This window comes from Chiloscyllium plagiosum, chromosome 7 (assembly GCF_004010195.1).
Source record: "Chiloscyllium plagiosum isolate BGI_BamShark_2017 chromosome 7, ASM401019v2, whole genome shotgun sequence".
Lineage (NCBI taxonomy): Eukaryota > Metazoa > Chordata > Chondrichthyes > Orectolobiformes > Hemiscylliidae > Chiloscyllium > Chiloscyllium plagiosum.
Window position 1 is genome coordinate 51,534,115 of NC_057716.1, and position 15,497 is coordinate 51,549,611.

General features: G+C 37.7%; 1 protein-coding gene across 1 annotated transcript in view; it reads left to right on the forward strand.

The window, feature by feature from the left end:
• Positions 1–15,150, forward strand: part of gorasp2 (golgi reassembly stacking protein 2) — a 43,262-nt gene extending 28,112 nt beyond the window's left edge. The window contains exons 8-10 of the mRNA XM_043693713.1: positions 4,487–4,579; positions 5,557–5,676; positions 10,410–15,150. Coding sequence (XP_043549648.1) covers positions 4,487–4,579; positions 5,557–5,676; positions 10,410–10,726 — 530 coding nt within the window. The 3' untranslated portion in view covers positions 10,727–15,150. The remainder of the gene's footprint in view (positions 1–4,486; positions 4,580–5,556; positions 5,677–10,409) is intronic.
• Positions 15,151–15,497: the final 347 nt, after the last annotated feature.

The following is a 15,497-nucleotide window of genomic DNA, read 5'->3' on the forward strand; positions in this document are numbered from 1 at the left end:
AGCAAACATTCGGTAAGATGAAGCTTAAAAAAAACTGAGCTGCTATATTTCACAACACATGGGCTATGTTAATAAAGAGCTCTGTTTAGATTCACTTTGTTCAATATGTACAACTTTCCATAATGCACACAGCACATTTCTCAACATCAGTGTATTCTCTCGCTTGATAAAGTCACTTGTATCTTTTCTCCTCTACAGCCCTTTACGGCCTGACAGCATGGAGCTTTCTGTTTTGAAAGCCTTTGCCCGACTGCCTGATTATATCTTGTTTTTCACAGCTTGACACATCAGATGCTTTGCACTCTGCTGAGCATCCAGGGCTAATAACTACCCAATACAGAGTTGTGTGGTGTTAAACAAATTATTTTATATTTCAATATTGCTGATGATTAGATGTCCAAGAGGCAACATCCAAGCAGGCTTAGGAGCACCTTAAACCCTGTCAACTTGGGACATTCTTTTTCCATGTGTATGATCCACTTTAAGCTGCATTTAAAGTAACGGTTTTGCTAAATATTTTCTATGAGAAAGTTACGAAATGATCCTTTCGTGTGTCTTTAACTTCCACTTGATCAGCTGAAGTAACAGGCTCATACAGGAAAGGTGCTGATTCTGTTTGGGTTAATAGTGTAAGGCTGCATCAGGCACATTGTCAAGTTGAGTTTTGTCATTTTTATTTTCTTTTTACTGCAGCAGTACAAATAATGAACTAACTTCTCAGTTACAGAACAGACTCAGAATTTTAAAAGGATTTCTTCTCCTCCCTTTCTTCGAGTGATGATGTCATTTAACCAATCAGATTATGACAGTAGGCAGCGTGAAGGTTATCTTGTTCTCATCCATACATGGGGGAGTCCAGATTCATGAGTCTCAGCCATTTAGTATTGAGCTGAGGAGAAAATTGTACACCCTGAGAGTGAATTCTCTGGCACAGAAAGTGACCAAGTGTAAAATATTGAATATTTTCAAGAAGGAGATTGATTGATTACAGTTCTTAAGGCTAAAAGGATCAAAGGGTATGGGGAGAAAGCAGAAACGGAATACTGAGTTGGATGATAATCATGATTGAATGGCAGAGCAGGGTTGAAGGGCTGAAAGGCCTATTCCTTTTATTTTCTATGTTTCTATCTGTTTCATTGAAATTTGTGCCTAGAATGCAAAACCAGGGTTTGATAGCAAACTAAAATATTCTCACTGTACAAAATAATTTGATTTTTCTATTTTTTTCCCCGTATCAGAGCTCTGACAATGTAAAGAGTAAACACTGTAGATCTTCTTAATCATACAGTACATATTTTGAGAAATAACTTTAGCATATTCAAAATAATTTAGCCAAGTTGTGTATTTTTGACTTGCATTATCCCCATATTTTAAAATAGTGTTCTTAAATGGCTTAAGTAAGAAGTTAATTTGGAACTACATTTGAAACTCATTCTTAAATAAAGACAAAATAAATGTAATAGAGTTTTGTTTTTGGCTGTTTACGAGAAGAATATTTTATCTTAAGGTAAAAGTTGTATGTTAACTTGGTTACAAGTAAAACTGCCGAAGATGTTCTTGTCACAGTTTCATCACCAGGTTTGTTTGTATATTGGGAAGCTTTATGGGGAAAAAGAGAAAAGTGTGCCTGTGTCATTCCATATTGTTGTTCACTCTCAATTAATGACATCACACAACTTCCATCATTAATGTCAGCACTCATGTTTCATCCACAAGCTCCCTTTAGAATGGAATATTTTACATCATGGTACCTTGTTCTTCTGACCAAAATGGATTACTTTTAAATTTCCCTGTTTAAATTTAATTCACCATGTATCTGCCCATAACAACTACCAGTGTCCTGTTGAAATTTATCACTATCTTTCTCTTGGTTGATAATACATTTGAGTTTTTTTTCTCATAGCAAATTTTGAAATTGTGCCCTTCACACCAGAATCTTGATATATATTAGTGACAAATAGTGGTCCTATTATGAGGAACTAGGAGAAAGTGAGGACTGCAGATGCTGGAGATCAGAGTCGAGAGTTTGGTGCTAGAAAACCACATCTTTTCCCCCACCTTCATCTACCTATCGCATTCTCTGCTACCTTCCCCGCTAGCCCCACCCCTCCTCTCATTTATCTCTCAGCTTCTCTCCCTTCCCCAGCCCACAAGCCTCATTCCTGATGAAGGGCTTATTCCCGAAATGGCGACTCTCCTGCTTCTCGGATGCTACTTGACCTGCTGTGCTTTTCCAGCAACACATACTCCACTATTATGAGGGACCCCAATTTACAATTTCCTCCAGTTTGTGAAGCAAGAATTCACTATAGTGTTTTTTTTTCACTCCAGCAACTTTGGATCCTTGCTGCCATGACCACTTTTATTTCATGGACTTTTATTCAGTGTTAATGTGAAGGTCAACCATATGGCCCCTTATCAGTTGCCTGTTGGAAGTATGTATACCATTGATAGTAATTACCTTCACCAATACTCTTTGTTACTTTAAAAAAAATCAATCAAATTAGTTAAACATGATTTCTCTTACCATTCCATGTCGATTTTCCTTAATTAGTTCCAGGATTATACTTTCTAAAAGTTTTCCCACCATTGTGGTTAAATTGATAGGCGTATAGTTGCTGGATTTATCCAGGCCTTTGGCACCAATCTTGTATTTAAGGACAATTATGGCCAATGCCTCTGCAGTTTTCATTTTTTTTGCTTCTGTCAGTATTCTTGGATGTACCTGACCTGGTTCCAGTGACCATTTAACTTAAAGTATTCCCAGCCTTTTTTAATACCTTCTCTTTATCAGTTTCTGTTGCCCTTTCAGTGTCTCAATTACCTCCTCTTTACTCAGTACTAAATGTCATCTTCCTTGCTAAGGATTGAAGCAAAGGTCTCCTTTGTGCATAAATTCTCGTTTTGATCTTAATTGGCACCCTGCCTCTTTAACCATCTTTTTACTATCTAGGAAATGCTAGCTGGCCTTCTTTTCTCAGTCTCTTTGCTGTTACTTTGTTTTCTCCACTTCTAGAATATTCAGACATGGTTATGACTTGTGTAATTGACCTGACATCTGCCTTACACAGCCTTTTTATGTGTTTGAGGAATTGAGTATAGAAGCAAAGAGATGCTTCTGCAGCTGTACAGGGCCCTGGTGAGACCACACCTGGAGTACTGTGTGCAGTTCTGGTCTCCAAATTTGAGGAAAGACATTCTGGCTATTGAGGGAGTTCACGAGGTCAATTCCTGGAATGGCGGGATTACCTTACACTGAAAGACTGAAGAGACTGGGCTTNNNGGGGTAGATCATTTAGGACAGAGATGAGGAGAAACTTGTTCACCCAGAGAGTGGTGGCTGTGTGGGATGCTCTGCCCCAGAGGGCAGTGGAGGCCCAGTCTCTGGATTCATTTAAGAAAGAGTTGGATAGAGCTCTCAAAGATAATGGAATCAAGGGTTATGGAGATAAGGCAGGAACAGGATACTGATTAGGAATGATCAGCCATGATCATATTGAATGGTGGTATAGGCTCGAAGGGCTGAATGGCCTACTCCTGCACCTATTGTCTATTGTCATTTCTTCCTATTGATTATTCTCAATATCCCACACTTATATTATTACTAACTGTGTCTGCCAGTTCTTCATGCATATTGTTTTTCCTTTCTACTATTACTTCGTAGTTTCTATCCTTCTTGCCAAGTCAGTGTAAATCCTCCCCAATATCAAAAGAAAATTACCTGACGACAATGTTCGTCCCAGTTCTGTTCAGATCCAACCCAAATGAGCTGTATTGATCAGTCTTCTAGAATTAGTTTCAGTGCACCAAGGAAAAGGTCCTCTTTCCTGCATAATTTTCCTGCTATCATGGTGAGTAATCCAGAGACAAATGTCCTGCTGCTAAATCCTTTCCTAGCTTGCTAAGATCTTCCTGTAATCCCCATCTATTACTCTGTCAACATGGTCAGTAACAATATGCACCTTGAACACTAACTATTGACTCTTACCTATCCATGTGCTCTACAACTGCTTGACAGCTTTGGGCCTGTGGGAGGCAATATATTATTCTAGAAGGAATACCTACCTATTATCAGAACTGTAGAATCATCTTATCGTTTTCTTATTTTTCTTCTGCCTCAACAGAGTCAAACCATTGTACGTAATCTACATGGTGTACCAGTGAAAACTTACATTGCTACATTCTAACCAAAATTACAGAACTACTATTGTTGAGCAGCTTATTATAAAAAGTGTATGCACAAGAATACCTATTCACAGTCTAAATTGTCTATTTTAGTTACAGCAGCAGTTATATTTGGGAAAAACTTGCAATTTCGACCTGTGATATTTAATTTATCTGATCCATTTCTGTCAAAGTATTACCAATGTTAAGAAACCGTTGCTTTCCCTATTTGTTCTTTGCAGTAGATATTGGAATGCAATTATTATTTGTTCAGATAATTTCAAGACTTTATTTTTATATATGTTTTTTTTTTCATTTAAAGGTGTTCCAACGGTTCCATTGTTGCCTTCATCAATTAATTCATCTCCAGGCATAGTTTCAACAACAAATGTAAATGTTGATGCAACCATGCCAGGTAAGTCTCTGTTTCTTGGATAATAATCATAAGTTGGTGTGAATCTGAAGGAAGTATTTCTACCTAGATGGTCAATTCATTTTTTGGTCAATGAAACAAATTAATGTTCATTATATATTGGCAAAATGTGCCTAGCTGAAAACTGCCATTGACTCGATATAATGATCTAAAAAAATAGATGATTTGATTAAATTGAGTTGCATATTTATAGCTTGGAAATATTTTTATCTTCAACACTACCTAGCCACTGTCTCACCAATAATAAATATAAGCTCACTGTGTTAGGGTCTCAGCTGGTGGTCTGCTGGACAAGACGATCCCAGGCTGAAATCTGGCTTGATAGCATTTTCTTTATTTAACAAGAAGGTCTTTCACTGAAGTGCAAGCGCACAATGCTGCAGATTTGGTTTTAGCAATAAAGCAGAAGTTTATTATGCAAAGAAATGAAGATAAAATAGAATAAACAAAGCTATTTGCGTACAACCGTTTTATAGATTGCGAGTTTTGAGAAGATTTGTAGTTCAGGTTGAGGTTCTGGATGTAGGTTTGCTTGGTGAGCTGGAAAGTTTTCACACGTTTCGTCACCATACTAGGTGACATCGTCAGTGAGCCTCCAGATGAAGCACTGGTGGTATGGCCTGCTTTCTATTTATGTGCTTCAGTTTCCTTGGGTTGATGACGTTATTTCTGGTGGTGATGTCATTCCATGTACTTTTTCTCAAGGGCTGGTAAATGGGATCCAAGTCAATGTGTTTGTTGATAGAGTTCCAACCAGCATTCCAACCGAACTCTGTGTTGTAATGGAGTAATTTCAATAACTATCAAACTGTTCTGTATGTTTCTAAAGTTGATTGTAATAGAAATACGTAGCCACTGTCTCACCAATAATAATGAATGTCTTTTTTTCCTGAAAGAATTGACAAGTATAACACTGATGATATTGATGTATTTGATTTTGTACTTTGCAATATTTGCAGGTCTAATGCCGTTGCCAAGTGGACTTCCTAATTTACCCAACCTACCTAACTTGAATATCCCCCTACAAAACTTTGCTCCAGTAACCCTACCAGGAATAGGTGTGATCCCTCCACCAACTGGTATGTTTGCGTATAAAGTACTGTCCAATCTGCACAATCATACAAAATGGAACTGTTTTCATTCTAAGTGAGAAATGTTTTAGTATAAACTCATAATTTCTTTGATTCTTTTCCTCTTTTTTTACAAATCCCTATTTGTCATTCACTATTCTTCAGCTGTGAAGACTATTAAGTAATCTTGTACAAATGACAGTACTAATAGCATAATCTGCTATCTTGCATTCCCCCTTCAATTAATGTCAAAAGTCTGAAATCCTAAATAGGAAAGCAGAGAAACCCAAAAGAGATGGTCGCTCAGTGGTATACATTTCAGAAAGATTAGTCTTGGGAACTCTCAGTATTAACCCTAGATTCCACAATGTCATGGCATCAAAATGCAAAAGATAAATCTTCTGATCTGTATCTACTGTCCACCCTCAGCTGATGAGACAGCACTCCATATTGAGTACCACATGGAAGGAGCACGAAGGGCAACAAAGGCACAGAATGTGTTTTAGTTGGGGGGGACTTCGACATTCATTATCAAGAATGACTCAGTAGCACCATCACAGACCAAACTGAGTCCTGAAGGATGTATCTGCTAGACTGGGCCTATGGCAGATGATGTGAGAAATAAGAAATGGGAAATCCAATTTGAATTCACACTTTCTTACCCGCTTGTTATAAAATCATCTGTCCAAGACAGTGTTGGTAAGAGTGACACCCCACAGTCCTTGTCTTCAGGCTGAGATTACTAAAGTGCATGTGTGTGTGCATGAACTACCACCATGCTAAACAGGGTAATTTTGGAACAGATCTGGTGGCTCAGTAGTGACATCCATGAGATCCTTTGGACTATCAGACTTACTTTTAACCTATAACCTTTTGACCGTGCATATGCCTCAATTGACAATTGCTTTTAGCCAGGGAATCAGAAGAAGCTGCTAGGACTACCAGACATTTGTAGGAATGAAGTACCCTTTTGATGAAGCTGCACTCTACCTGCTAAACAGTGCTGAGTGGATGATCATCCAACTGCCTCCTGAGATCCACAGCATCACAGATTTAAAAATCGCACAACACCAGGTTATAGTCCAACAGGTTTAATTGGAAGCACACTAGCTTTCGGAGCGACGCTTCTTCATCAGGTGATTGTCACCTGATGAAGGAGCGTTGCTCCGAAAGCTAGTGTGCTTCCAATTAAACCTGTTGGACTATAATCTGGTGTTGTGCGATTTTTAACTTTGTACACCCCAGTCCAACACCGGCATCTCCGAATCACAGCATCACAAATGCCAGTCTTAAGTCAACTCAATTCACACTGTGATACCAAGAAAGCTGAATGCAACAAAGTCAATGTCCCCTGATAATCACAGAATCAGTACAGTGCAGACAACATCCTGGCTGCCATACTGGAGATATTTACTACAACACTGACATCTAATCGTCAATGTGGAAAATTGCCAGATCTGCCCTGCACCTCAAAGCAGGACAAATTCAAACTGACCTATTACCACCACATGAGTTTTCTCTATCATCAGTAAAGTGATGGTAGGTGTCAAATATAACTGTACTAGCTCAGCAATAACCTTCTTATTGTTCAGTTTGGGTTCCAGCAGAGCAAGACATGCTGATTAGACTAGGGGTGAGTGAGGGAACAAAGAAACGTAGGCTTCCAGACCAAAAGGATATGGCAGCATTACAGGGCAACAAGCAGGGAGATTGTTTTTAAACAGTGGAAAATGAGGACAAAGAGGGAACAAAAAGGTAAAATGACAAATTACTGGTCTTTGTTTTGAATGCACATAGTATTTGGAACAAAGTAAATGAATTAATGACACAAATAGAGGTTAAAAGTCATGATCTTATAGCCATTATGGAGGTATCGTTGCAAGGAGATCAAAGTTGGCAACTAAATATTTGGGGATAGTGACTTTTCAAAAGGACAAGTAGGAACGGAGGGACAGTGGATGTAGCTTTATCAGTACAAGATGGAATTAATACATTACCTGATCCAAGATCAATCCTTGCTAATGTACAGTCCATATGGGTAGAGATGAGAAATAGCAAGAGGAAGGCATCAATGGTAGAAGTAGTCTATAGATCCTCGAACAGTAGCTGTTCTGTAGGATAGAGAAGATAATGCGAGCATGTAAAAATGGCAGTGCATTAATTATGGGTTATTTCAGTCGTCTTGCAGAGGTAGCCACACGGAGGAATTCTGAATATATTTGGAATAATTGCTAAAATGGATTCAACCAGTAGTAGGTGTTTTTGAATCTGGTAATAAATAGAAAGGCAGGTTTAATAAATGATCTCCAAATAAAAGATCCCCTAGGGAACAGTGATCATAACATAGTAGAATTTACCATTCAGTTTGATAGTGGGAAATTTGGGTTGGAAACAACTGTGCTAAACTTAAATAAGGATAATTACATGGGAATGAGGGCACAGTCAATTTAAAAAAAACCTTCAGCCATTGTTTAACAAGTTCATGACCTCCATGTATCCCAGAGAGGAAGGAGGATTGTAAGAAGGGGATAAATTGACCACAGTTAATCAAGGAAGTTGAGGACAGTATCAAATATAAAGAATTTTTGAAAAGTGACTAAGGTTAATGGTAAATCAGAAGACTGAAGAAGTTTTAAATCACCAAAAGATGAAAAAGAAAAAATAAACTGAGAGCAAACTAGCAAGTAATGTAAAAATGGACAGTGAATTTGTTTTAAGTACATGGAAGAGTGGCAACAGAGCATAGAGCCCTCAGAGAACGAGGCTGGGGAAATAGGAATGGGGTGTCAGGTGATGGTAGAAGAGTTCAACAAATAATTTACATCAGTCGTCATAGATGTTACTAATAACATTCCAAAAGTACTGATTAATCAAGGAGGAAATACATGTCATAACTAGCATTAGGGAATAAGTACTAGGGGAAATAATGGAGTTGAAGGCTGATCAGTCTGCTGAAGGGTTGCATCCAAGGATTTTAAATTCAGAAATTGTGGATATACTGGTACTCTTCCAAGAATCCTTAAGTTTTGGAAAATTTCCAGATGATTGGAAAACTGCCAACCTAAGACACTTATTCAAAAAGGGAGACAATAAACAGAAACAATAGTCCAGTTAGTATAACATCTATCACTAGAAAAATGTTAAAAGTCTACTATAAAGTACATAATAGAGTCGTAGAGATGTACAGCAAGGAAACAGGCCCTTCTATGCCAACCAGATATCCCACCCCCATCTGGACCCACCTGCCAGCACTCTGCCCATATCCCTTGCTATTCATATACCCATCCAGATGCCTTTTAAATGGTGCAATTGTACCAACCCCCACTGCTGCCTCTGGCAGGCCATCCCATACACGTACCACCCTCTGTGTGAATAGTAGAGCATTTAGAAACACAAAATCAAGCAGACTCAGCATGGCTTCATGAAAGGAAAATCCTGTCTAACAAATTTAGTACAGTTCTTTAAGGAAGTAGCAAGCAGGATACATAAGGGGAATTCAGTTGATTTAATATTTGGATTTCCAAAAGGCATTTGATGATATAACATACAAGGTTACTTAATAAGAGTCCAAGTTGTTGGGGATAACATGGGTAGAGAATTGCCTAACTAGTAGAGGAGAGGATTGGGATAAAAGGGGTGTTTTCATGATGGCAATCAGTAACTGATAGGGCTACAATTATTTGATTAATACTTAAGTTGGGAAAGGGATTTGGGAAGGTGTCATGTGTGAATCTTGAAAAGCTAGCGTCCCTGTTCAGTGGTAAGAGGGAGGCAAATGAACTTCTGGCGTTTTTATTCTCCATTCCTTTTAAAATGAACAGGGACCTCTTGCTAAACCTAAAGATGGCACTAGTCAGACCACACCTGGAATACTGTGAACAATTCAATTCCCTTTATCTAAGGAAAGATATACTGGCAGTGGAGGCAGTCTAGAGAAGATTCGCTCGCTTGGTCCCAGGTATGGAGGGATTTTCTAATGAGGACAAGTTGATCAGGTCTCTCAAAACCTTTCCATCAATGAGACACAAGTCTGGACTTGATGGAACATTGCTATTTACCGGCAGAATGGAACTTAAAATACACTCAAGGCTCAATAACTTCCAGGGCAAAACACCCTTCTTTGTTGGCACCCCACATATTACTTTAGACAAGCTTTCCCAGCACCTTGCACAATCTACAAGATGAAAAGCAGCAAACTGTCAAGGCTCCTTCCAAAGGTGCAACCTGAACCACTGAGAAGGACAAAGACAGTAGATGTATAGGAGCATCACCTACTGCAAATTCCACTCCAGCTGCACACCACGCTAACTTGCAACAATGTCATCAACTTTATTTCTGCCATTGAATCAAGTTACAGGAACTCCCTTTCTAATACGAGTCCATCTCCACCAGATGGACTGTAATGGCTCATGAAACCAGCTCATCTTCCCCATGAATCTCTGTGGGATGGGTAAAAAGTGCTGGCCTTGCAAATGGTGCTCAAATCCCAAGAACAAACTTGAAAAAATACAATTTGTGTTGTTACACTAACATTAGTACTGTCCTGGTACATTATTGGAAATCTTTTTTATTAAAAAGAAGTAGTCACAAAATGTTTCTCTTTAAAATATCTAAATAACGGTTTATTTTTGAACATTATAGAATGGTTACTGATCGTAAATTTGAATGCCTTGACACTGTACACAATCCTCTCTAAGCTAGAGTGAGTAAAATATTAAGTAACAATGTTGTTTTTCTCCTAGGTTTTCCACCAACTGCTCAGATGCCGCCACTCACGCTTCCTGGACTGCCCCCCCTTACAATGCCCACCATGTTTCCTTCACAATCGCCCTTGATTACTGAAGCAAAAGCTGGCCTAACTGAAACAATTTCTGCCATTTCTACAGGAATAGGTGGTTTTAATGTTCCTGCCTCTGCTGAACAAACCCCTGCCCTCATTTTGGATACTGGAACTGTTTCCATGACAACTGCTGACATCAAGGCAACTGCATCACCTAATGCAAATAAAGATGAACCAGCTTCCATTTCCACAGACACACAAGCTTCTTCTGAGTCTTAAAACAAGAGTTGATTAATGTATTTATTCAGCTGCAGAAAGCTTGTTCTGAAATTAAAACGTTGTAAAGGATAGGCTGGCATGATCACATCTCAAGGAGCTTTAAAACATTGTACATAATTGTAAGGATGAGGTAAATATATAACCTTTAATACAATTGGGATAGTTTACCACATTAAGTCATGGGATTACTTTTGATGTAAATGGAAAATAAATTATTTTATCAAGTTCGGATTCAATTACCTCTCTTCCGCTCCCCTCGCCAGGTGAGGTTTGTTTCTGCTACAGCATGTATGCTGTTCAGTTATGTATTTGTTGCATATAGGTGGCATCTGATTTGTAATTTCTTCTAGCCTGTACAATTTGCAGATCATCAGGTCAGTATTTGCTGTATCATTAAAACATCCCACTGTTTTTAAATGATAATTTAAGGGGAATACTGTAGGTGAACATTTATGTGCAGCTAAATTCCAGTAGGTGTCACTGTGAATATAACAGAATATATTTGAAAGAGATGATCTAGCAATAAATTCTACTGGGAAAGCTTGTCCTGAATTCACTTAATTTCAAATTCTGGCATTTTTCAGAATATAAGGAAAATTCTATTTTTTAAAAAAGCCACCTTGTGAGCTTGTGTGCCAAAATCTAATGTTGCTTCTGTGTACTTAACCTGGAAATCCTATGACTTCATGAGGATTAAGTGAGTCATATGGTATGAGACAAAGTAGAAATGCTTGAATGTAAAGTACTAAACAGATTCAGCATTTGAATAAATGTAATCATGTGAAATGTTTTGAACATAAGTGTGATGCCATTTTAAAATGCTAACTACTATTGAGTAGCTCTCAATGTCTTTGAAGAAATAATAGTCATATAATACTTGAAGAATGAGCAAGAACATATTGTTGAGGGGCTTTTCATGCAAGGCAGTGGTCAAAAAGCTCATTTGAAAATGCTATGGAAGCAGGAGATTGTTAGTGCTGGGAGACAAAACAGGAATCGTCGCAGTCACGAATCTTGAACAATTTTCAAGTTTTTCTAATTTTATCTCAAACTGCTTGTTCTGACTAAGCTATAGCAAAGCTGAAGCTGTCAGTATGATAAAGATTTGAGGAGAATTTAGGACTGGTAGATTTACCATTGGAGGAATAGTTTAGAATTGAGTTGAATAGATAATTAGCTTGTGGATTGTAAATTTTAGTATATGCTGGCTGCCCTGACTTGTTTAACATGTGGCTGACTACAAACCAAAGCCAGGAGCCAATTATTAGTAGTATCTAGCCTGGGGGAAGCAGAGCATTTTTAGATATGGATGCAATAAAGCTCTGTTAATTTCCTTATTTGATATAGGTTGATGTAGAAGCTTTAGACACTGGATAAGAAAGGATTAAAAACTGAAGGGTATTTTAAGCAAATTAGTCGAATAAAAGATCTTTATTCTGTCAACAGTAAGATAGAAAGGGATAGAAAATAAAAATCTAGTTATCAGTTTAAGATCAAAATTGCATTTATTTTGCTGGTGTCCCATTGCAATTAAGTTTTTTTTCTTGTGCTAGTGATGTGAATACCTTTGCTCTTCAAATTATACTCTGCTATAAGCAAAATGTTATTAACATTAAAAATAAAACAAAGAACCGTGGATGCTGGAGATCTGGAACAAAATGGAAATTGCTGGAAAAACTCAGGTCTAGCAACATCTGTGGAGAGAAAGCAATGTTGACGTTTAGTCTGGTTACCCTTCCTTAGAACTCTAGTCACTGGACTGAAAAGTTATCTCTGCTTTGTCTCCTCAGATACCGCTAGATCTGCAGAGTTTCTGCAGCAATTTCTGATTTTATTACATTACAATAACGTATTAGAAAATGAAATATAGGATAAGGCTCTGCTTTATCTCCTTATACCCGTACCTTAAATAAATTTTGATTTCAAAGTGACATTGAGCTCTTCTTGTCACCCTTGCCTTCATACCTACTTGTTTGGTCTGGAGTCCTCTCCTTTTCCCTTCACTGAGACATGGCTATCCTCATTTCTCTGTTCCCTTCAATTGCTGTAATCTCTCTGCTTTTGAAATTGCTGAAGTCTGTACTCTCAGTTTCAACCCAACATTATTCTCTTCCCCCCAGGACGATGATGGTTTCACCGATGCCATAACCTGTCTTACCCATAGTTGGAAAACCAAATCAAATTTGCTTCCAATTTCCAGACTACTTAGTTTCATCCAGTCCATCTGACTCTTGTCCTCAGCTTCCACTCCATCAGGCTTCATATTTAATAAATCATTTTCCACCAATTCCACCAACAAATAAATGCCCTCCCATGAGGATTCCCAAGGGATTATTCTCACAATGATACCCCGAACACAACTAAAAGCCTATCCCCTTCCGATCATAGCTTTCAATGCAAATTCAGGAGGTGCCGGTGCTGTCTCTTTACCCCTTCTAGCTGCTGCCAAAGCTTCGAGCAGTCCTTCCAGGTGAAGCTGCAATTTGCAGGCACTCCTTTCAATTTAGTTTACTGTATTTGCTGCTCAGTATAGTCTCCTCTAAATTGTGGAGATAAATGTAGCTTGGGTGACCACTTTGCAGAACATCTCCATTTCAGCTGGTAGGGATGACCCCAAGCTTCTGGTTGACAGTTATTTTAATTTTTCATTTTGCTGTCACACTGACCTCCAAGTAAGCTTGAGGAACAGCACCTGAACTTTTCAGTTAGGGACTTTCCATCTTAACATTAGTTTCAACCATTTCAGACCCTTTTCTTCTTTTAATCAGCACATGTGCCATAGGCACATCTGCTTCTTATCCCTTTAGCCCTAAAAGATTAATTCTTGTTATTTTTACTCTGAAGTTTCACCTTTATCATAGTCCTTCCTTTGCTCCTTGATTTACCCACCATTTGCGCAATAATTTATTGCATCTCTAACTTTTCCCAATCCTGAATGCAAGATGACAAACCTGAAATGTTAGTTGCTTCTCTCCGCAAATGCTGCCATGAAGTAGTTCCAGCATCTGGAGTTTTCAAATAGAGTTCTGTGGATAAATGTTTGTCGGATAATCTGATCATCTATAAAAGAAATTAAAAAGAACAATTTTGTATTTATAAAATACAGGCAATTTATACCAAACCGACTTCATTAGTATAAACTACAGGTGCAGTTTCAAAGCAATACCTGCTTAGAAAGTAATGTATACTAACAGCATCAAATAATAAACCAAGTTTTGCTCAAACTACAGAAAACAAAATTTCTCCACTGGAGTACTGCAGGTGTTCCAAATATCCAAGAGATGTCTGAATGCCAGAAAAGTTGTCCTTTTATTCTTATGCCTTGATTTTGAATTGCATAAAATTGAACTACAGAAGTATTTTAATCCTTGTTTGATCGGAATTCTTTGCAGGTTTATTGTTCAAAATGTAAGATTTCTTTAACTGATTCATTAACTGTCTACCTGAAACTTTAGAATGAATTAACTTTACATATCTAAAGTACATTGCGCAAAAGTAATACTTGCTGAATCAAACATACTAATATTAAAATCAATCCTAGAATTACTAAGCAATCAGCCATGGGCATTTCTGAGTAAGTAATAATTGTCTTTTTTTTTAAAAGATGCATGCCACTTGATTTACAGCAAGATATTTTTGAAAAATAATTTTAAGCCAAACTGACTAATTTTTTGCATACTCTTAAGTAATTGCCTACAACAGTGTCCATAAAATGTCATTGTTTTACATAGTTCGCAATTAAAAGTTGGAAATAATTTCAAAATCTGCCTATACAAAATTGACATCTTTTTGTAAAAAGTGTAGTTCTGTACCATAGCATTTACTCTAAGAGTTAATACACAATGGTGACTTTGTTTTCTAGTCCTACTGCCAATTACAATGTGAATTCAGTGGTACAATCAAATCATTTCTGATTTTGTAGTTTTTGGAGTGGGATGTATATCCCAGATTATCATCTTTCATGTTTTATATCCCCTGTGCCTCTGCAGAGATTTCTGAAAGATTTTGAACGTGGTGCGATCATTTGAAACAAGGAAACTCCTTTTTTGACTTCAGATAAATTTCTGGTTATTTCTCAATCACTGTTTTGTCTTCTTGTGAAGGTCCTTGAGTTTTTTTTTATATCTTTGTGTGTAAGCGAAAGTTGTAAACTGTCTCTTGAAACATACTGGTAATGATCACAGTTAATGGCAATGGCAGATGATTGTGTTAGTTACCGTATCTATGCTTCCACTCCAATCACCTGGGGACCTCGGTGGAGAGTAAAATATGACGAGGTGTAGTGTTCTGGCTTCTTTCTTGACGATGCCTTGATTAATCAGAATTTGGCAGGAAATAGCCATATTATCCAGTGTGTTCTAATAGTCGTGCCTCTAGCAATCAGCAGTCTCCTTTCATACACCATAAATGTTGTATTTTCTTAACATGTACTCTTGTAAATTGTCTTTATGATGACATAAAGCAAGAAGAAAAGGTTTTTAAAAAAGTACAGCTACATTTGTGGCATTCTTCACTAAATTGCTGGATGTGCTGTTTTGATAAAAGATATTCGGCCACATACTGCATGACCTCATTTTCTACAACTCGGGTAGAGGAGATGCATATAATTATCATTTCCCAAGACCACATGTTTATCCAGGGAAGGTTTCCGGAAAGGAAGAAATGTGAAAAGGGTGGTCATTACAAAAAATCAGGTGAGCTGTAGGTCTCTCTTGAATTCGGTGGCACCCTGCATTGAAATTGCCATTTACACACAAATGTTACTAATGAT